The sequence below is a fragment of the Anser cygnoides genome, chromosome 3, assembly GCF_040182565.1.
Source record: "Anser cygnoides isolate HZ-2024a breed goose chromosome 3, Taihu_goose_T2T_genome, whole genome shotgun sequence".
Lineage (NCBI taxonomy): Eukaryota > Metazoa > Chordata > Aves > Anseriformes > Anatidae > Anser > Anser cygnoides.
The window spans coordinates 50017852-50040771 of NC_089875.1; the positions used below are offsets into that span (position 1 = coordinate 50017852).

Consider the following 22920-nt stretch of genomic DNA (forward strand, 5'->3'; position numbering starts at 1 on the left):
GTCAGTGGGAGTCATAGGTGTGCAAGGCATGATACAGTGAGATAAGTTATGTTATTTAGATTAGAATACAGCAATGTTTAAGATTTAGAAATGATGGCCTATAGCTATCGTTTCTAAATTAGCCTGTAGCTAAGTTCTGTTTTCCTCTCACTAGTGCAGTGAAATTCTGTTATGTGGTTTGTTGTACTCAACCCAGAACACCACATTAGCATGTCTGTATAGTCTATGCTCTAGTCTTTCTCAGCTTCAAACCAAGACCGCTTCTGGTTTAATTCAGCGCCTCTGATCTTCCTTCTTGTAAGTTGTGCCGCAGACATCTAATGCAGGCACTACGTCTGGCACACTTCTGCAGAACGGCATCGTGGTACCTACATGCCCGTGCTCTCTCTACAGGAAGATAAATGCAAACGGTCCTTTTGGTGAACGCTGCAAAAGTCCATTTCCTGGTACTATGCCTTTATTTCTAACCCTGTTTCATGTTGCTAAGATAATGTTTAGACATTTGCAGGACAAGTACATAAATTAAATGAGTATGTGGTGATTGTTTTCCTGAATCCTTTATTGCATCCTTTGCAGTAATTCACTTAGTTTTCTATTACTCTCTTTTTGGCAAATGCTCAGTTATTTCCCTTGCAAACTGTGTGCATCTATCCTGCTTTCTTTTAACAGCTTAGCTTGCTGTTAGTTTCCCATTTAAGTACAGGAGGAAGGCATGTTTGTTCAGTTTTCCTTTCCATTAAAAGCTTTTTGGTATTGTGGGATTTTTTTCCTTTTTCTTTTTTTTCCTTTTTTTTCCCTTTTCCCTTTCTTTTCTCTCCTTTCCTTCTTTTTTTCTACTTTTCTTCTTTCTTCTTCTTCTTTTTTTTTTTTGTTTGTTTGGAGGATGACATGTTGTTCTTTCTTGAGCTGTTTTATGTTATTTCATTGCAGTCATTCCTGGTTTACACAAGCCCACATCTGTGTAAAATCAGATTGTTTAGGAGAATACAGAGCAGGGATAAGTTGATAAAGAGTTCTGAGATAATGAAAGTTTATGTGCGGAGTAAAAATTCAATTTCTGTTTCACCTTTCTGCCATATTTCTTTTAGATAATTACCTCTTAGGTGGGATGACAAGCAGCATCGCTGTCTGAGTGTTGCTTCTGAAAGTGAATTCTGTTTCTCTTCCAAAAGTGAATTTTGTTTCAGGCTTATGGCTCCAGAGTCAGTAAATATTTATGATGAAAAGTAACAAAGTTATATTGAAAGGGCAGTGCTTCATTGCAGGATATGCACTCATCAGCTGCTTTGTCCATTTTGGTTGTAGCACTCCACTTTCTGTTTCAAAATAGGACAAGGTGTGCACGCTACTGAAAAACAGGTTCCCTGTTTTATCTTGCATCATGGTTGCATGTGCTGTTGCTTGTTCTCAGCGATATTCATAATTTTTGCAATACCCTCTCGAGCCTTACAAGGTGGGAGAGAGCATGCAGCATCTCTTGGTTGATTCAGGGCAGTCTGAGCTTTTTCTGTATGCTGCACTGGCTGCCAGCTCTGGGACACCTTCACAGATGAATTGTGCACTCTTTGCAGAGTTGTGTGGCAGACATTGGCCCCATGAACTGCCTCTCCGTATGCAGGTGTGCTCAGAGGCATTCATCAGCTGTGAGACTCCAAGAGCTACCAGTAATTGCTGCCCTGTCTTTTTTGCAAGGCCATGGTAATAAAAGGGGTGGGCAGATGCAGGGTTATTCTGCAAGCTGTGAATCAAACGGCTCTAGCTAAATGTGAAAAATGCAGTCTTGAAGGGTCCTGCTCTCCCGAAAGCATGGCAGTGTATGTGACAGCATCTGAGTGTGGGGTTGATTTAATGGTAAGCTCCTTCATCCTCCCCTTTCTTACTCAGCAGGGCTGAATTATGCTCCAGGAGCATAATTTAGTGTATGGGACATGCCATAGATGCTGAGGTCAAGGCTGGAGTGCTGGCCACTCGTGATCATCAGGGACACAAAGTTGTTTGAATGAGTAATGAGATCTGCTGCTAGTGGACATCAAGGGACGTGACCTTTCTAAATTATCTTTAATAGAGGAGTCAGAGTCTTTGAGAAGAGCTTGTGTTGTCTTTTTTTACCCCATTGCCTGGTATCAGTTACATGTTCCTCAATGGGATGCTACTGTCTGCAACCTGGCTTCTTTATGTTCTTACTACTTATCACCCCATTTCCTGGTTTAGTCCCTGCTGCGAATGTAACGAGGAGGGCCTTTCCAGATGAGCAGTGGCACCCTGCTATTATAAACCAAACATTGTTCTTCTTCCTGTTCCAGGCTTATGTAGGCACCGTGTCCTTGCATTTCTCTTCTTCCTTACCTGGTGTGATTTTTTTTCCTTTCAGAGGTGGCCAGCACTGGATCAGTTAATGCCAAGTCCTGACAGAAGCACAACTTGGGCTGCCAGTTGCCTTTTCTTTTTAAACTGCCACTGCTAGAAAGACTCCCCCTTAACGTGGAGCAGACGGAGCATGTTATTGCCCAGTCCAAAAAGATACTGTACAACAGTCACAACTCTGCTAGTCCTTGCTTGTTTGTTTTTGCTTTCCACCTCTTCACAGCCTCAGCTCCTGAAATAGAAGTTCTGCTTGAGAATCTTAATTTCCATTAAAAAGAAAGTGAGTTTCTGATTCTTTTCGCTTATAAGAGAAGGATGGAAAACAGGGCATGAAAGTATATGCCAGAATGCCCCAGGGACTTAGCAAAGGATAACTGAAGAGGGAAAGTGTACAGAACTCCGGTGTTTGGGAACAAAGAATGTATTTTTGGATACTCATTCTTTGTGAGTTTCTTCATGAAAGAGCAGTGGCATCCCTGTGCAGTCAGATCTTCCTGGTGGGAGCAGGAGGGAAGACTCCAGTAGATTCTCACAAGAGGATGGATGTTCCCTGGTTTCCTGCCACTGCATTACTCACCCCTGTGTCTGAAGTAACTCAGATTTGGTGGGGTTGTTAGGGGCAGCATGCTTCCACATCTAAAAATGCTACTTGAGTGGGTGAAACTTACTACAAACAGAAAACAAGCTCTGCATGCGGAGAATGAAAGGAGCTTCTTTTGGGGGAGGTGGTTGAGGGGAATGTTAATGTGCATCATAGGTTTAAATACTGACTTGAGCTGTCTGGGGGTACTATCGGCACCCTCTAAAAGCGTAGATCAACCCACGAATCTCTTCTGTGAGGAACATGTATGCTTCTAAGGGCAAGGAATTGTAATTGAATTGAGGAGCTCTTCCCCATAATGGTGTAAAATGTTTAGCAGAGGTGAAGACAGTGACATCCTTTTGCCTATTATTTATTTCTTCCGTCTGTCTCAAACCTCTTGGTGAGATGTGGTCACCGTTTTTTCTGACCCTTATGCTGTGCAGAGCCAGCAAAAGGAAAAATACTATGCTTGTTTTAAGTCTGTCTGTCTTGCTTCTGTAGTAATAGGCCCCCTAATGGTGGTACCAGTAATAGTCAGAAATTCTTAATATTTTTCTGGGTGATGCTGGTATTTAGAAACCTAATTGTATATAGGAGAATTCAATTTACTGATGATTAGTTAGTAGCTAAACCAGTCATAAACCAAAATCCTCAAGGCACTGTAAAGAAAACTTCATACATTGTGTGATTTGCTGAAGATAGCAAATTAATTGGCCATGATGATCCCAGTACAATCTAGTTCACATGAGCAAAACAGTCATAATTTTTCTAATCTCAATAAAGAGAGAGCAATTCTCTAATTACTGTGTAATCTCTTAAAAGTTAAATGCTCCCTTTGAATTAGATAAAATGGTAGCGGCCTGTAATTGCTCAAATTGCCATTAAATAATTAAAGAATTGTCCATGTTAGCTGGAGTGTAAGTAAATGTAAAATCATAGCATAGTAGAACTAATCTTGTGGTTGATGAGGACAATCTTGGCTTTGCCAGAATTTTTGGAAACCGTCATGAAGCATTCCTTTCTTTGAAGAAAATCAGCCCTTCGTTCTGACTCAACTGAGGTTCCTTTTTATGTCAGTCTAATTCTGACTCCGTTAATTAACCAGTTTTATGTGCTAATCAGATTAATAATCTTTGCTTTGGAACCAGAAGGAGGGCATTTTTCCCCACCAGCTTGACACCTTGGGGTGATCACATTGCTAAAGGCAATACTGTTCATCCATGTAAACTTCGGAGCAAGGTACTGAAGGCTAAGCCTTCTGTGCTTTAAAAATCAAAACGAAAGAAAAACCAAACTTCTTCTCCCCCCGTCTCCCCACAAACCCACAAAGCAAACAAAAAACCGCCCCACCGTCATCCTCTTATTCTACTGAACGCAAGAGCCCTTTGAACAAAAATAGTGGGAGACTCTTTAAACTATTTGTGTGCGCAACTGTCTGTAGAGGGGTTAACCACCCTTTCCTCCACAGGCTGCATGGGAGGGAACAAGGTAAGTAAGACTACGTCTGTGGGACAAAGTGGACAGGAGGGGAGAGGTGTTCTTTGGAGTATATAGCACAAGATGGTGTCTGTTCACCTTTTCTGATAGGGCTGTGGATGCTGTTTTAGAGCAATGCTTGGAGGAAACGTTAGGGAGCAGAGGATCTGTTACTGCAGACATAGCCCAAACGCTTTCCTGGCTTACCAGCACTATTTGTCCAAAGGCTGTGGCTCTTGCAGGAGGTGCAACAGTGATATCTACATTACTGCAAGTGTGCATCCCCTCACCCACTGGGTGAGGTTGTTATGGGTTTGTTATATACTCTAGGCATGCCATTTTTCAGGCTTCTATGTGCAGGAGAAAGAAAGGGTGCACACATCAATGTAAGCTCTCTTTTTCGAGTATGTGCTCATTGACTTCAAAGAACAAGCTTTCCAGCCATTACTCGGTCTTTGATCTTCCCTCAGGGTTACAAGCATGTAGAAGGAGAAACATCAAAGTCAGGAATGGCTAGTTTCATTGGTAGATGGGAATTTAATTGTTGCCCCTCCTTTGTTCTACCAGGATGCATTCCAGGAAGAGTACTACCGAACAGGAACCTACCCGGCAGTCCCTATAGTACCACCCCGACGACCATGGACGCTTTTGAACTGGCTTTTCTGGGCTTTATTGCTGCTATATCCGTTATTCAAGCTGCTCATCAACATGGTCAACAGTGGATCATCACTGACACTGGCTAGTTTTGCATTTGTCATTGTAATGGGTAAGTTTTCTCTGACAGAAAGTTTACTTGAAGGATAATTGTTTGACTTGGCCTATTGAGCCTTACTAAATATAACCTCTGTGACGGAGTATATGATGTATGAACTCAGCTGGCCATCTGATACCCACGTGAGCCTGGAATAGGTTAAGTAGTGGTAGCTGTGAGCTGTCTTGGTTTGTGAAGTGGTTAAGTTATTTAAAAGGAAGAAGGGAAACGAAACAAGGAATTGGCCCAAAGGAGATCTTATCATTCATGAAAGGAGGAACCAGGCCAATTTTGCAGACTAAATCATATTTGTTGTCTGTACTTTTTGGCATATTGACTGCAGGTCAGTTGAACAGGTGTCCATCCAGAATAAGCCATACATTTATAAAGCAGGTATCTTATGTGGCTGCACTGTCTCGTGTACTGATGGCTTCATCACCTTAATGTCTGAGTATATTACAAGTATCCTTTAAGAAAGAAATAAAACTTCACAAAAGTGGACGGATGAGTTATGACACATCTGCAAATGCAACTGGCAATAGCACTTGAGACCAGATAGTCTACTTTTGGAAGAAATATTGGAGTAGTCTGTTTGGTACAGGGCTGTGGAGCCGTGGTCTAATGGGACACTGAAGCTCAGCTGTTGCAACATTTTTTAATTCATCAGCATTCATCCAAATCTTTCAGCATTTTCTTCTTAATTTAGCTTCTCCACTCAGTGGACTGGTTGTTCATATGCCATTCCAAGGTGCCTTATGTCCTGCATGCTCTCTACAGGGAGCCTCAGTGCATAATTCAGGGTTTTGGATTTTAATTTCAAGGTTAGATGCTTTAATGTTTGGTATTGTCACATGTGATGTTTCTAGATTTAGTCCTTATAGTCCAGCATAGTCAAGTGACCACCCCACTCCCCTAAGTCGTCTAGTATCATCTTTCCATTAGCGGTCTTTACGTAGCAGACTAAGTCATGTCTGCCTCTTTATCAGGAAGGAAAGAACCTGTAATGAAAACAAAAATGCTACTAAGAATGGACGGCTAAACCTTTTTTGTTTGGTTGGCTTTGTTTTTGTTTTACTCCCCACTTAGCTTTCTTCTGCTTCTGGCCACAAGGCAAGATTAGTGAGCAAGCTGCTGTGAGTCCTGTTTTGAATGCAGTGATAATCCAAAGGACTTGTTCTCAGGTTATTTGTGATGCTGGAGGTAACAGCAAACTACAGCAGCAGTCTGCTGCCAGAATGATTGCCTGAGCTCCCAGCCAGCAAAAGCACAGCTGAGGAACACATTAAGAACGGTGAGATTAACAGTCCACTATGTGATGTGCATTGATGCCCCATACGTATCAGCCACATTTGTGGCATGCTGCAGGTTCCAGTCCTCTGCAGGGATTTGAAAGACCCCTGCGCTTAGCAACAGCTCTGGTTTCTCTCTGAATATGTGGTGTGATCATACCCAAAGTGCTTGTAATTGGCCAGGATTTGGAGCGTGGCAGAAGACACTGTATCGCCTGTAGCAGAGGGTATCATCTGATTAGACGCAGCCAGCCACCTCTTGCTGATGAGCTGGCAAAAAAAGAAAGGTGATGTCACTTACTAGCAGAGAGCCTCCATGGAGCTGTGGAGGGTAGAGAATGTGTGGGAGGGGAAGGGAAGCTCAGCCTTCAGAAAAAAAACGCAGATCTGGGTTACCCTGGTCACTTGAAGGTGGATGTGTCATTACTCACCAAAAGGACAACAGTTCCCTTACTATGTTACAGTCTCTATCTTTTTTACAGTACCCCTTTGAAAGCATTGTTATTGCTAGTTGGGAATTCTTGGTCTCATTCTGTGGAAGCATCTAACTTCAGCCCAAGCAGTTACATTGACTTTTGTAGCCAGCAGCTGAGTTTCTGCAGCAGAGCCATTCTCCCCAAACTGTGCTTTTTATCCCGGGGGTCTCTCTGTCATGAGTGTCCTGGATGTGATACAACCATTTTCTGACAGAGGAGCAACCAGTATTTCATTTTTGCAGTTCTCCAGCTTTAGGCAAGGTCTCAGAAATGACTTCTGCAATGGCTAGGAGGTAGCAGTAGAGGACCACAAACGTACCCTGGAGGTTGTGACTCCTGGTGCCGGCTGCAGTTTGCAGTACTGCAGAGAGGACTGTATTTGCTTTCTTTTCCAGTGTGAGTGGTGAGCTGGTACCTGCTGGCTTAACAGTACAAAGGAAGCTTTATCTGTGAATGAGGGCAGTGTATTTCCCATTGTGATCAGATGATAAAACCACCTTTTCACATCCCTCCTAGGACACCCTTTCCATCTACTGATTAACTGAAGAAGCTCCAGTAGCATTTGGGGGATTATTTGTATATGTACTAGTTTGACAGCTCACCTGAATCAGGAAGCTTAACTGTGGTCCCTCATAGCCCATTATAGGTAGACTTTAGTGCTTCAAAGAGCAGACTTCAGTACCTGATAGCATTACCTTTATTATGCATATATTGTGCTATTTGCACCTATGCTAAATCTTCTGTGATAGGAGAGAAAGGAGGGACTAGGAGGCCCTATTACCTGATATCCTCTGCTTTGTTTCCAGAGTGTTATTTGTCTTTCGGACAGTCTCTGCTAATTTTGCTCTCCAGTAAAATGCTTTCTGGATTGTAAGTGGCTGTTGAGGTGGAACGATCCGTAAGAGAAATGCCCCGTAGCGGTCGAGCTGGAGTGAAAGCACGGTAATACCTCAGAACCTAACTCTCAGGTCCAAGGAATGAATAACCGACGTATATATAGTTCTGCTGGTTCAGCTCAAACACTTTCAGCCCTAAATAAACAATGTCTCCTCTTTATACTGAGAATGCTGAGCCATCCCCTTTTGCCTTGCTGTGCAGCAGTTTGGCTATTTATACTCATAATAATCATTGTATTGTGCTAATATCTAACTACTGGTCTGGGACCAGGAGTCCTTTGTGATGCTATTTGAACTGACACAAGGCAGTCCCTGCTCCAGAGGGTGAATGCTCAAGCAGTTTGAGGGACAAAAGACTCTTGAAAACTAGCTTTAGTTTCATTGGACACATGGCAAGATGTTTATGTACTTAATTCACAACTTTTATTCAAAACTTGGGGCTCATATATTTCAGCGTTAAAGCAGAGAGTCTGGCAAATGTCCATAGGTGTATTTGACAGTAGCTTCCTTTTCTTCCTTCCTCCTCCTGCTTCCCTAATCTCATTTGGTTCCAAAGAACCCAGCGTTAGGTCGCCTTTCATGTTTTGGTAACTTGTGCTGAGGAGAACAACCTTTATGCTCCAGAAGTATTTTAATATAGAGCCTTCATCAGTTCCATGTGCTGAAGATGAGAGGGTTTCTCTTGGCTTTTAAATGGAGAAGTAGCTCTTACGTGTCTAATGCTAAAAGCATAATGGCATTTGCACTTATGGCGTGGGTCCAGCAGTTAATTATCATAGGCAGGAGAAGTATTTCATTTGAAACAAGCATAAGTAGTAGTGAGCCAGTTTTGATTCTGCAGGAGCTATTGTATATCTGCTGTGTGTGGACAGTGCTATTAGAAAACCTCCTTCCAGGGATCACAAATAGGGGTGAGTCCTTGGTGACTTGACAGTGTCCGAGTGCAGAATGTGGACCAAAGGGTCAGAGCGTGATGTGATGCGGGCAGCAAAGCTGCTGATGCCCGTAGGATGAGATGAGTGGATGGTGGGGAGAGGATGAGCCCACAGCATTACAGGAAGTTTTACAACAGCAGGAGGATACAAACCATGTGCGGGATTCTGCCTGCCTTGGTTCTGCTTGTTGGTGGAGCTGCCAGACAATCTGGCCTTTGAGCCTGGTGCCTAAAACTGATCTTTTTATTTTGTTGTTGTTACTTGTTTCATTTCCTTTATACTATATAAGATAGACCTCAAATGGAAATTTGTACCGTTAATATAAGTCTTAATTGTACAAATTTTCATTTCAGTGTGTAGACTATGAAACTCAAGTGTAGAGCAGAATATATATGGGAAATTTCTATACCCCTACATCCTGGGTTGCTTATAGCACTTGCTGTGTGGTGCAAACGCCAGGAAAGAGATGAGAGCAAATCCTGAGGTGTGAGAGAAAAGGGGGAAAATCCTCTGCTCTCAGCTAATGTTTATGCTGGGGGATGTGGTACTATGTGTGTGGGTGCTGGTTTTCTTGGAGCTGTGTTCAAGAAACAGATTCCATTGCTGATAGTTTGTGTTAACTCAACCCTCCTTCAGCCCCCAGTGCTCTGGCTGGCAGAGCAGGTCTGTAGCGATATCCTGTGTCAGCTGGCTGGTGGATAATGATGGGCAGAAAGGTGGCAGGAGCTCAGTTACCTTCCGTAGCTTGCCATGGAGCACTGTGGGGGTGCCCTGGCTGGTAGCTTCTCTCTCCTGCTGTTCAGGACAGGGCTTAAATTCTCATAGCTGATGGTTAGATGTTTACTATTTCCTTGTAGTAAAATAAATTAATAAATAAATAAAGTAAAAAATGTTCCCTTACCATAGTTGTATTTAAAATAACAGCAGAATAAGTCCTTAAACATGATGGTACCACTGGAGCATACACTAAGGTAAGAATTGTTTGTAGGCGTGTGGCCCATGTTAGCGCTATTTGCAAGCTTCCCTTCAGCACAGCAAGGGAAGAAAGAACAGTAAGAAAGAAATCTGTAGCTTTGCCTCTTCTGCCTCCCTTATAGTCCTTCCCTTCATTTGCAGTTCTGATTTGTCTGAGCAGGGCCTGTTTGCTATGAGAAATTGTCCTCATGTATGCTGCAACATCAAACTCTGTATGTAAGTATGTAGTGCTCTGATAGTTACAATACTGCAGAAGAGGTTTTGCCCTAATTGCTCTGGTATTTTTTTTCAGTTCTCATATGTGGTGCTCATTGTAGTCACAAAACCGGTTTGGAACTATAGGATCTACCAAGGTTTGGCAGATATTGATGAGAGCATTCCATCTGCAAGTAGTAATTTAAAACAAATGGGAAGAGATCACCCTGTGATGTTTGATGAGGTGTTTAAAAAAATGTAGAAAAGCTTTTGTTTCCAAACTTGGACTTCTACAGCTATATTCATAATGTGGAGTGCCAAGGCTTTCTGTATGCTTTGGAAATCTTGTCTTCATATTATATTTGGGCAAAGGTTGGAAGTTGTAGAGGGAACAAAGAAGTGGCCATTTCAGATAAAAGTGGCAGAATCACTGGTCTCTTACCATCCATTTATTCCAGATGGTGACAAATCAGAGAAGTCTTTCAGACTAAGAAATCAGTTGAAAAGTCAGTTAGTTTTATGCCTTGGGCTGGAAATCCACAGCTGTTTAATTAAATAGAAGTTAGCCAGCCTGCTTCTCAACTTACAAGGTATAGACTCTAATATTCTATAGAAATTCTTCATCCTATTTCCTTTACTCTAGAAACCTGTAGGTCTCAGCGTAATCTTGTGACAGTGAAATTAGTAATGTACCTGTTGTGTTTGTTGCCCAAATCCACTTGAATGATGCACTCGTGACACTTGCCATGTTCTGTATGTCTATCCAGCACCCCTCTTAACTCCTTGAGCCAAACCTTGCCTTTAAAAATGGTATTCGTTTCCATAAAGCTGACTTTGCCTGTTGTGAGCCCCTCTACCGTATCTACTTAAATGGGTATTTCAGGGCTTGACACTGCCACTGAGCTGAACAGAGGCTGACAGAGGTGTCTTTGCACAAAACCTTTCACTGGACGTAGCTGTGATATCCGGGGAGATCACTAGAATTGTGCTCTTTCGGGATTGAAGAGGCCCCCAGTGTGCTACTATCCCGTGTCTGAAGAGCAATTCTTGTGCTGCTGTTTCTCTTAGGCCAGGCAGCTCTGTGGTGCTCACCTCCACTACCTACTGCTTGGTACTGGGTATTCCTCAGCCACAGCTCTGATTTCACCCTCTTTCTGAAGTGTGACCCAGCTTTGAAACCATCACTTCTTACCTTCCCCATAATTAGTCAGAACCGTGGGGGGGTGTATTCCTGGTGAAGAACACTGACATGCTGCCCAGAAGCTGAGGTGATTTCAGTAGGGTGTGCCCGGGGGGAGGTCAGCTCCAGGAGAGGTGAGGAGAGGCCCCTGGGGCACCCCAGCACTTCCCACCTTGTGTCCACAGGCTTGGCAAACAGGCAGTGCCTTCCTGCAGCCCCTGCCCCGGGTTGATGAGGACTGCGGGGTGACATGAGGGTGAAGGGCAGTGGCAGTTCCTGTCAGGGAGCAAAGGAGAAGGAAAAAAACCTGAACTGCTGACTGAAGTATTTTTTGGTGTCCAGGCAGCGGCATTCCTGGAACCGTATGAAATCCCCACTGTGCTGTGTGGTTGCTATAACAGTTGCTCTTATTTATGCTCCGTGTCCCTCTCCAGATGCAGTTTATATCCCTCTGGTTAAAGTCTCAATGTTTTCATGCTTACTGCTCTGCTGTGATCCCAGACTGCAGGCCGTGTTGGGTCCTCCTCTTGTCTTCCCTAGCTCGTGGCCGTTTAAACGTCAAAGATGTTTTTCTTCTGTTTGTGTGAGCGAAACCCTTCACTTGTCCCGGTTGTTTGTGTTTCCATTCACGGACTAACAGTGGATTATAAGTTCCAGTGAACTTGCTAGCAGCTTTCTCTGTGCTGTGCACTGTACAGAGAGTTGCCTGTGAGAGGCCCTGTTTCTCTGGTGTCTGGGCAGAACACAAGTCTGTAGTTGAATGCTCCTGTTTTGAAAGAACAATACCGAGTGCCTTACACCCAAGCAAATGGCAGAAGACAGAATAGCTGAGGGGGGAGGTGACCTGTGGAAATTGTCTCGTCCAGCCCAACTCAAGAGTAGGGTCATCTGGAGCAGGTTGCTCAGGGCTGTGTCCCATCCGGTTTTGAGTGGAATGGAGACCCCACAACCTCTTTGTGCAGCCTGTGCCACTGTTGAACCACCTTCACCATAAAGGATTTTCCTTTTTTCTTATGTTCAGGTGGAATTTCCTGTGTTTTGATTCGTGGCTGTTGCTCCTTGTCCTGTTACTGGGCACTATGAGAAGAGCCTGGCTCCATCTGCTTTACACCCTCCCTTCAGACACTGATAAGATCCTCCTTGAACCTTCTCTTCTCCAGGCTGAATGGTCCCAGCTGTCCCAGCCTCTCCTCCTGTGAGACACTTCCTCCACTCCCTTAGTCAGCTTTGTGGCATTCGCTGGCCTTGCTCCAGTATGCCCCCGTGTTTGGGCACTGGGAAGCCCAGCCTGCACCAGCACTCCAGATGTCTCACCAGTGCCGAGCAGAGGGGACGGATCACCTCCCCTGACCCGCTGACAGTGCTGCTCCTAACGCAGCCAGCACAGCCTCGGCCTGCTTCTGTTGCAATGGCACATCGCTGGCTAATGTTCAACTTGACGTCCACCAAGATGTCCAGATTCTTCTCTGCAAAGGTGCTTTTCTCAGTCCCCAGGCAGTCCAGGTGCATGGGGTTATTCCTGTCCAGGTGCAGAACTTCATATTTTCCTTTGAACTTCTGGATTATCCTGCCAATCTGTTTCTCCAGCCTGTTGAGGTCCCTCCGACAGGCAGTGCAGCCATTTGTACAGTAGCTGAGCAGAAGTTTGGGGACTTGTGGGCACTTGAGCCCCTTTAACAAAACGAACAACATACAAAAGGACACCTGTGAGGGGATGGTGAGGGCTTAGGCTAAGTTGCATTTAAGTTGAACAGTCACTTCAGAAGCTAACAATAAATTAAAAAATCCTTCTGCATGGTGGATTATTACTCCTATATCAACACTAAGTCTTTTAAATTAACTCAGCCCCTTATAACTGATTATTTCATGAGCTGTAGTTAAGAAATCCCACAAATTATAACTTTTTGGTTAATCAAGCTATGACGGGCCCTTGCAGGTACTCTTCTAGGCACTAGGGTTGCTGAAAGCGGGCAGCATTCCCTTCCCCACCACACATCACAAGCAGACATGTTAGTGCATTTTGTCACGTAACTCCTGAGAGGCAGGTAAAGAAAGCCAGCAACCCCAAAGCACCCCCATTTCAAAGCCAGCTGTGCCTAGGGTTTAATGGGGCCAAGCACGTAAGGCCTGTGCCTTGCGGAGCCGTGCTGGTTCAGGTAGCCTCTTCCCTGCTGGTGGGCGAGGAGAGGTCAAGACTTAGGCCAGCGACCTACTGTAGTGAAGCGACTGTGGGCAATTATTGACAAGGGGGAGCTCAGGTGCGCCTTTTACCAAAGGTAAAGTACTTTAATGCTCTAATACTGTGTAGCGGAGAATGCTGTTTGTCTCCTTCAGAACACTGTGCATGTACAGACCTTGAATCCCCGTCTGCAAATAGCCTTTTAACTTACTTTATTTTTATTTTGCAGCTTCTGTTGGTGTCAGATGGATGATAGGTGTTACGGAAATTAACAAGGGCTCCACCTATGGCAACAATGACAACAAGCAGAAACAAAAGTAGTATCTTCAGAGACTGCTTCAATCCAAAGGGAACAAATGCAACTTCTGAGAACTTTTAAGTGCATATCATGGTCCTTCAAGTGAGGTCAGAGGAAGGGTAGGATGAGCAATTGCCATGCATATCTGAATTTGTGCTCCTGTTATTTTTCTCTTGGGGTTTGGGCTGGATTACATGCTTGAAAGGTGCACTCCTTTGTGTATACTCTCAACAGGTTTGCATTTGTTTGGTTGGTTTGCTTTCATATAAAGTGTCTCAAGTTTTGAAGAAAAAAAAATGCAGCGTGCTGGTATGGTGAGACTCTACCTGGAAACTAATCAGTGGTTGCTGAGCTGCAGGCTTTATCTTAACTTGATCTAAGGAATGGATAAATGTCAGAAGATTGGTTTAAGACAATTGAAATTGATAGTTGTCTAATTCACATGTTAACAGTTTAAAAACAGTAATCTCTCAGTGTTCAAATAGAGTAAGATGCTCTGCTTCGTGATACCAATATTGCAACTCTACTGAACTGGCAGGAGTGCTGTAGAGTTTTTTGACATCTAGAATTTATTCCCACAGTAAGCACCACATTTGAAACTTCAGTCAGACTCAGGCAAGGGGCCCGTTTTGTTAGCCCAGAGCCTTGCAGTGGCATAACCTGGTGTGGAATTTGGCCCTGTGGCCTGAGCAGAGCTAAGTTACGCACTGCCACATCTTTCCCCAGGCAAAATGTTAGTGGGATAGCTGAAACCTGTAATTCTTTTGAGAATAAATGCCATTTATAGTTTGGAAAAAATTAGGTAACAGATTACTTTCAGCTTTAAACACAGATTAAAATTGTAGGCATTCCTAACAGTGGTGGAAACAGAAAACAACCGGTATGCTGTAACACAGTAATGCAAAGCGTGCATTAAAAGTTACCACCCCACACCCATACTGTTGTGAACCTAATTAATCTGCCTGTCTGTCTTTTCTGAAAAATTACTTCACATGGTGGTACCTCGTAACATTGTCTGAGGTAATACTTCAATTATCTTTTGCTTTTCTTTTGGGGAAAAGAGGCAAGCAGGAGAGAGACCTAGGACAGTGCTATGGCTGGGAATTTTTTATGCCTGTCTGGACTTGCTTTGTCACCCTTCTGAATTAAAATAGGATCAAATCCCTTGGGAAAATTGTGTTGCTCTCACATCCCTAGTACTGATTCCTGGGCATCCCCCTCTTGTTTATAGACTTCAAGAATTAAGGATTTGTATGTTACTGAAAAGAGGTGTTTGTTTTGTTTTGTTCTAATTTAAAAATAAAAAGGGAAAGAGGGGACTTCTATCAGCAGTTTAGGGGAAAAAAAAAAAACTTTTAAAACCAAAAGGTACTGATATTGAGCAGTGGGGAGTATTTTTGACACTTTCAGTGATGTTAGGTTTTCATTGCACATGGGACTAAACCATAGTAAGTCTAGGCATGAGCAGCCTATGTGTTTCTAGAAAGGAAAGTGAGCAGTCTTAGAGTAGCAGTTCTAGCAGCTGGTGTAAAAAAAAAAAAAAAAAGGCATTTCTCTTATGCTATAATAAAACTGAAGCCAGAGGTAACAGAGGCCAGTACAACAGAATGTGAATCATTGCATGAAATATGTGTTTGCTGTTCTGTAGCTCATCTAGAAACTAATCCTTTTAATATGCAGTATCTAAAGAGCAGGTGGAGTGGTGCTTTCAGCATGTGGCAGCAAGTAATGTCTTCTGAGAGTGGAAGCGGTTAGTAAAAAGTACAATATGAAGGAAGGAACAGGCATGGGGGCTTGTGATGGTCTAGGTTAAGGGGGGTTTTGTCTTGTGTGTACCTGCCTTCCCTGTGCCGTGAAGTGTTCTGGAATAAGTTGTATGATGTGTCATAAAAATAACCACAGACTTTGGTTTATTTTTTTTTAAGACATGAAATACAGCCAGAGCCCACAGGATACTGTCATGCTTATAAAGCTGTTCCCTGAATAAAGTACATGCCCTTCTGTGCTGAAGCGCTGCCCTTCACCTATATTGGCTAAAACCATCTTAACTGTGGAAAACAGATTTATAACATGTAGTAGCACAACGTCTACAGTAATGCATCAGGCATGTAAATGAACAAGCCTACGCAGTTCTTGGAAAATGGGAGGGGATGGCAGAGAAAAGATCTCTTCAAGCTAGCATTTTACTGTAAACCTTACCTGACAGATGAAGTGAGCTTTTGTCACGGCAGTAGAATGAACTCTATATGCAGGTGTGAGTAGTTTTGAGCAGCAAATACATATTCATGTGATAAAGACTAACTTTTTTTCTTTTTTTTTTTTTTGAAGACTGAACATGCTGGTAGGGAGACATTTAACATTCCTTATGAGTCGTAGTCCTTCTCTAATTGCATGCAGTACCACTTCTCCAAGAGGAAAATACCAAACCCGTAAATACTTCTGAATGATCTTTTAGCATATTTCATACCAATTTCCCTGGGAGCAACCATTGTAAAAGGCATAAGGCCAAAGACGCCAGTCCTGGATCCTTCTAGAAGTCCCGGTGCACAAGAGCTGCAACGCTGGGCCCTTCCAGTGTTCTCTGGCCAACAGAGAAAGCTCAGTGGTACTTGCCAAAGGTAAACTAGTCCATTTCACTGTATTAAAAGAATGACATATGTCAGTAGGAATCAGTGTTTGCCCCTCTTCCCCACCAACAACTGTATGGTCTACAACTGCCTTAACGAAAGTAGTCTTACATTTGTTTATACAAAAATAAAAGTATAAAAAGCTGAAGTGCGGTGAATGCGTTTTCTTTTGGTCAGCAACAACAACCCTGTAACAGCTTTTACCTTTCTCCTGACTGCTGGAAGCTGTCCTCACTTTGTGTGTGTGTACAAGGATACCTAACACAAGACAAATGAGGAGACAAACTGCTTGGAAACTTGTGATGCACCAGAAAGCGAAGAACACGGCAGGCCACACGGGAACCTCAGCCTCAGGTACTTTTCTAGTCAGCTGCTTATGATGACAATATGTACTTCCCTTCCTATCATTACTGAAAGAATGAAAGACAAGAAGAGTTGTTTGTTTAAATTCAGCATTGTATGTTTTCAAAGCGTAGATCCACTGCACTAGATGTGCAGAGTGAGGCTGGTGCATGTCTAGATGTAAATGTCAGATTTTGATACTTTCTCAACAGCTTATCCAGCTGTGCCTCACCTGTAGTAAACCAAGGATTTCTGTATTAAGAGGAGACAAAGAACTGTGCAATGAAGCCAAATATTAAAAGCAAGCTCTCTGCTTTGTAACGTATCCATTTTAAGGTCTATAGCTGTAACAAAAATATATAAGCTTGCACTAATAGGTAACTTATAACTGTAAACATTTATATTAGCAAGCCAAACAAAATAAGAATACCTAAGTAGATCAAATGTTGTAGAATGCTGCTTCTATTTGCTAGCCACTTCTATTTTTTGAGATCGTTGACCATTAACAATTAAAAAAAAAAAAAAAAAACAGGAAAATCAATGCCCAAGATCAGAAACTGGTTTTAAAAAATTTCAAAAATGAGTTCTTGTTTTCACTAAACAGTACACAAGAACTAATCTTAATTGATTCTCTTTTTGGTCAGCATGGCATTTCTGTGGCCATACCCTGTTTGTAGTTCTTGTGTCTAAGAAGAAAGTTAGCTCAGCCCTAACCACTATCCCTTATATAATAGGTAGTGTAGGGAATTGGACATCACCTTATTTCCTCACTAGTGAGCGAAGGGGGAAACCTTAATTCTGTTATCCCTTGTAAGAAGCATTTTGCGTTGCACACTTCTTGTACTTTACAAAGCATTGACTATAGCAATATACGAGACCCTTATTCCTGTTAGGTTAGCACTGCAGTCTTAGGAGTTTAAGAAAGAAAAACGTTTAAAAACTGACCCACATCCCCTAGTTACTTTCAGAAGAAAAACCCTTCACCAACAACTCCTAAAATAAACCATTTATTGAGAAAAAACCTTTTTTTAAAATTTCATTAATCAGCCTTGTGCATAACAAATCTGAAGCTTGCCAAAAACAAATAAACAAAAAAACCAGTAAAAGTTCACAGTCAGTGCACTCAACAAACAGATTAAAAAACAAGGTCCATAACGCCTGATAACACTACAGCATTTTTCTGAACCTAAAGAGTTCAAAAATACTACATATTAACATTACAGTTCTCAATAAAATGAGAAACAGGAGAAAGAACAAAAAAAGGTATGGTCCATATACAGTAGTAATGGCACTTTCACTGAAACATGCAGCTTCTTTCAACTTGCAGACACTGTCACAACTTGAGCAACATGTGCCAAGTAAAACATACAGGAGCAGCAGAGGAAGTGACGCTTGTCACTTGTGCAGTCTTCATAAGTTCAACTTCTATACTGTTCTCAGCATAGTCTTTATGTAAATATTACATACAGTAGTGATTAAAAGGTATTTTTGCCAGAATAAAAAAGGCCAGAGATTGAATAACTTCATTCTTCATCTGTGCAAACCTGTGAAGGGGACAAAAGGCAATGAATTGTCTTTCTATTGCAGCAAAAAGATCACAATCAATTACTTAAGCACCTTCATTGAACAGAAGGCTAACAGGACATCTTAAACAGTTTCTTTTTCCCTTGTTATTCTGATAACGAATTACAACTGTTCACGTCTGACAGACTCTTAAGTCCCTGAAGAAGTGATCTGCCTCTGTGGTGGATGGGATTTAGCTACAGTTACTGCTACACCTAAATTTGTTGCTTAAGAATAAGCAAATATTCACAACTAAGAATTAAACTAAAATTCATGCAAGAACTGCAACTTGTTACAGTAATGCCAAGTGCTAGATAAACAGCTGATAACAGTGAACTTTACTGAAAAAAAAAAAGGAAGAAAAGTAAATCCTTGTATGGAAGGATGGTAAAGGATGTGCTTGTTTAATCTTTTTTTATGGAGGGGACCACTATCTCTACATTACAGAGTATAAGTTTTAGGCACGTACATGGCCCTTCAGATGCAATTAGCTACCATTGAGATGGAGTTTGACAAGTCTTCAATATAAAGATAACGCATTCACAACAGCTGTGTAAGTCTACTGCATGGTGCGCACCAGGTTCTTTTAGCCAAATGTTCACAAGCAACAATGCGTGTGCCTCTTCAAAATTTCCAAACCTTACTTTCTGTACAGCATCACCGTACATCAGCCTCCCCCCACGATAGAAAGCCCTGTGGCACAGCTGCAAATGGCAAAGCCAACTACAGCTGTTTGATTCCCACCTCCAGTCTTTGCAGCCAAAGCCGTGAGACAAACCTTGACAAAAGGATGGTCGAGGAGCTGGCTGGCTGTCCACCTCATCTTTGGGTCACTTTCCAGGCAGTGACAAAGGAAGTCTTTCCCTTCTGGACTCACTTTGTCAGGAATAGGAGGTTTATGACCCATCCCCACTCTGTACATGATCTGGAAGTTGTGCTCATATTCGTGCCAAGGCCTCTGTAACAGGAAATAGAATTGCTAAGTGCAAGGTTTAGTGAGTAACTCGCTGTGCAACACAGCATATATTTCTGTACCCCAGGAATTTAAAAGCCACCCTGGTACTTGTGGACTTACTGCTAGGAATGAAACCACAACTTTTGGAGAAACTGACGAGGACATTTTGCATTCATTCAGCAGATGGAACGCCTACCTTGCCAGTGACCATCTCTATAACAACACAGCCCAGGCTCCAGATGTCCGCTGCACGTCCATGCCCTTCTCCTTTAGCTCTAGTGATTACTTCTGGAGCCATGTATGCTTTGAAACAACACATACAACGTCATTAGTTCATACAGCACAAAGAACAGTATATACTTAAGTGATTAACTGGGCAAACCAAATGCTTTTAATACAACTGTATTTAATACATCTGTAGTGAATTACCACTTAGGTTTTCTTGCTAAGTTCTGTCTGGCTTTGGCTTCTTGTTCTTTCACACATTTGCAGTGTAACTTGTTCAGTTTGAAAAATGGTGAAGTTCCAGTACAGTATGTGCTTTCACTTATTTTCCTTTTTTAAAACAATAGATTAACCAGGTGTTCAGTAAGAACAGTACTGTTTCACTAAGGCTATAGAGAAAGGCAAAACCCCAGAAAACAAAAGATCCAGAAGCTTTATAGTTAACCAGACAAGTAACATTTTCCAGTTGCAACATTCACTGATTTTTTTTTTTTGCCTTCTGGATGTAAAGCACATCTAACCAGCCAAAGTAAAATGAGGTTTCTCTGAACCACGTTGTTTTACCAGTCCAGACTTTTGACAGAGGTATTTTCTCTTATGGCAGCTTGACAAGTTTCTGCCTAGCACATGCTTCCTCACCTGCAGTACCCAAAGTGCTGTTCACTTCTCCAGGCATTGTCTGGGTGTTGTTCTTCAGTTTCACTGAGCAGCCAAAGTCTCCTAGTTTAATCAGTCCAGATGAGGTAAGAAAGATGTTGGCTCCTAGGAAACACAAAGAAAAACAGTAACGCTCGTTAAACCAATGCTTGAGGACAGGCATTAAGGCATGAGGACTTCTCAACGTGATACAGTACTGGAAGTTACACAGTAGGTAATAGCTGAGTTCACACTTGTATCTTTACCTGTGGATTAAGTGTGGAATATGACACCATTAGAGATGTTCCCCAAAGGGTATGTTACCATTAGACAACTGGATTTTGATGGGTTTTAGTTAACACTAAACATACTGGAAGATGACAACAAGAAATGTTCAAAGCACAAAGCACTACAGCAGGGAAACTCATCAGCTTTTCACATATGCTCATTATGAGAAAACTCCTCCAGAAATTTATGAATTCCAGTGTTTATCCCTGTGAGTGTTGCACTGCAAAAAAACACGTGTCCTTAAGGAGCTTTGTGGCAGAGGCTATTGATGCGAACCTCCCAGTATCCATCTTTTCAGTTCTGCTGGGTCAAGACAGGTGATACAATACAGCTGGGTCATCACAGCAGACTTAAAAGCTAAGCTTATAGCATTTGTTTATTACATATCCCACCAAATGCCCACTCCTATTTTGCTCTACTTCCAGAATAATTTCTGGAGGAGGGCTACCATTACAGTATCTGGCTACACTGCCAGCTTGCACCAGGAAAAGTTCCCCTAGCAGAGCTGAAATTCTCCAAGGGAAACGTGCAGCAGGCTTTAAGTTACTTGCTCTACACAACACTGCAAAATAAGCCAAGCAGTTTTGATAACCAGTGGTCTTCTTTCGTTCAACATCCCGCCAAAACACAGGCAACAGAAAACAGAGCAGAAGGAGCTCACTGTACAGGTCAGGCCAAATCCTGGGTTCTGCAAGTGCTGCAATGAGACCACAAGTAGGTTGCAAGTCACCTGGCAGAGATGCAGCTTGAGCTGTGATTTCTCTTACAGAAGGATGGATGATATGCACAGAACAAAACTGCCTGCTTACGCTGCGGGTAGGCAAATGCAAGGACTTCGTTACACACAGCATTTTCCCACGTCACATAAAAGATTCTTTAAAAAAATGCCTCATTTGAATGTAACCTTTCAAAAGAAGTTTCTCACTTTTGTTTCACCTTTAACATGGGTCAGTGCAGGAATTGTTGGCTGTTCCTCCTTTCTATTATGTTCTCTTAATTAATGACTTTTTCCAGTTAGCTTGGCTGGGCACCTCCAAGATATTTACAGAAAACAGAGTCCTCAAAAAGCTCAAGTCAAAGAAGGCAGTGCAGGTCAATGATGCCAAAACTACCCAGTTCTCAAAGGACTTCCCTTTCAGCTATGAGAATGCTTGATAACAGAAGCAAAATGTATGTAGTCCGAGAGGTGTTACACATAACTGCATTAAAGGGAGGAGAGAAATCATTAACAGAAATAAACTCCAACCTTTGGTTACTGTAAGCCTTTTACAGGTTCTGAAAGGAGAACTAACTTTCAGTAAATACAACTCTTCTAGACATTGTGTCTGCACATTTTCCAGTCCTGGCATTCTCAAGATCAGAATTCTTTCTGCTGGCAAACCACAGATCCCAGCCAGGGACATGGATTTCCAGAGTCAACCTGGACCCTGCAATCTACATGTGTAACACACACATAAGACGATCCGTCAGCTCCTTGAATAAAACAACCTGCCATCACACTAAAGCAGTACAAGGCGGCAGCTCAATGGGACGCTAAATATAAGCACTGCAATAGATGACTGACATTTATAGGTACCAGCAGCTTTTTCCTTCAAACAACTGCCCACAGCTTGTCTTTTTTGGATGATTTTCAAGCAATTACTTAACATATAGCAAATGGGTACACTTAGCCCCAAAGAGCATAGGAAAAACAGGCATCACTAGCAAATATTTTACAAGGATGGCTTTGGAAACTTAGGTTCTGGTTCCCCAAGAAAGCAAGTTGCCTGCAAATTTCATGAAAGACTACAGAGTAGCTTCTGAAGCTACTGAAGTGGGTAGAAAGGGCCAGAGCTAAAAGTCAAGATCTTTTTTTCTGACTGAATCTAAAATTATTGTGATAACTTGATTTAATGCAATTTAGAACCAACTTGTAAGGCCTTTCAGTCCAAATCTGTCCTCCTACAAAGAAAAAAAAAGGTAATGACAATTTTTAGCATAAAGTTTACTGTGAAAGCTCCTGTGAATTCTTCTGCGAACACCCCGAACTGTCAAATGCAGTGAAATAATGAATCTAAATTTCAAACTTTCACCAGAAAGAAAGAGCCAGAACTTGAAGATGTATTGCTGACATTTTCCGTCAGCTGAATGAGGCTTCCACTGATGTGTTGTCTGCTGGAGCCTCTGTTTTGTAAGCCATTTGCCTACGTTTTAGAGAACAAGACCAAGCTCTAGCAGGAGTTTTTAGAAAGGGTCTCCCTATTAGAAGGAAATTCCACAGAATCCAGCATCACCTGAGTAAGAGAAAGGGAAAGAGAAGAACAGTACTTTGAGGATACACGATCCTTTTTAGCCTTGACAGCGTGATTGGAAACATAACAAAATTCCTACCATATCTGCATGGTTAATAAGAGAAATAAAACCAGAGACTATGGCTAAAACAACAAAAAGGCACAGTGTCTTCTTTCCTCCACATTCGGTATTGAAAGCAGCCCTATGGGAGTACTTGGTAGAGGGCAAGAGGTAGCAAAATACTGCTGCCATTTACACCACAAGACCTTTTGGGCAGACTGCAAACACAGAGCAAATACCAGAAATGGTACTCTTGCTAGAGAGAACAGCAGCTATGACCCAAAGTGTTTAAACTCAAGTTTAGTGCACAGTATCTGTGTGCCAAGACAGTCCCATGCTGACCCCAGTGAAAACTG

The 22920-nt window shown here is 42.3% G+C and overlaps 2 protein-coding genes across 9 annotated transcripts in view; one reads left to right on the forward strand and one right to left on the reverse strand.

Annotated features, from left to right (window-relative positions):
* The window catches only part of AGPAT4 (1-acylglycerol-3-phosphate O-acyltransferase 4), a 79246-nt gene extending 62874 nt beyond the window's left edge, over nucleotides 1–16372 (forward strand). For all 3 annotated transcript variants that reach the window (XM_048067786.2, XM_048067787.2, XM_048067788.2), the window contains 2 exons: nucleotides 4991–5189; nucleotides 13529–16372. In XM_048067786.2, the coding sequence (XP_047923743.1) occupies nucleotides 4991–5189; nucleotides 13529–13620 (291 nt within the window). In that variant the 3' untranslated portion in view covers nucleotides 13621–16372. The remainder of the gene's footprint in view (nucleotides 1–4990; nucleotides 5190–13528) is intronic.
* Nucleotides 16373–17557: 1185 nt separating this feature from the next.
* Nucleotides 17558–22920, reverse strand: part of MAP3K4 (mitogen-activated protein kinase kinase kinase 4) — an 80031-nt gene continuing 74668 nt past the window's right edge. For 5 of the 6 annotated variants that reach the window (XM_066994153.1, XM_048067782.2, XM_048067783.2 and 2 more), the window contains 4 exons: nucleotides 19949–20071; nucleotides 19281–19387; nucleotides 18908–19087; nucleotides 17558–18110 (listed from right to left, as the gene is read on the reverse strand). In XM_066994153.1, the coding sequence (XP_066850254.1) occupies nucleotides 18090–18110; nucleotides 18908–19087; nucleotides 19281–19387; nucleotides 19949–20071 (431 nt within the window). In that variant the 3' untranslated portion in view covers nucleotides 17558–18089. Of the gene's footprint in view, nucleotides 18111–18907; nucleotides 19088–19280; nucleotides 19388–19948; nucleotides 20072–22920 lie in introns of those variants that run through there. The other variant, XR_010830330.1, reaches the window with a different exon arrangement.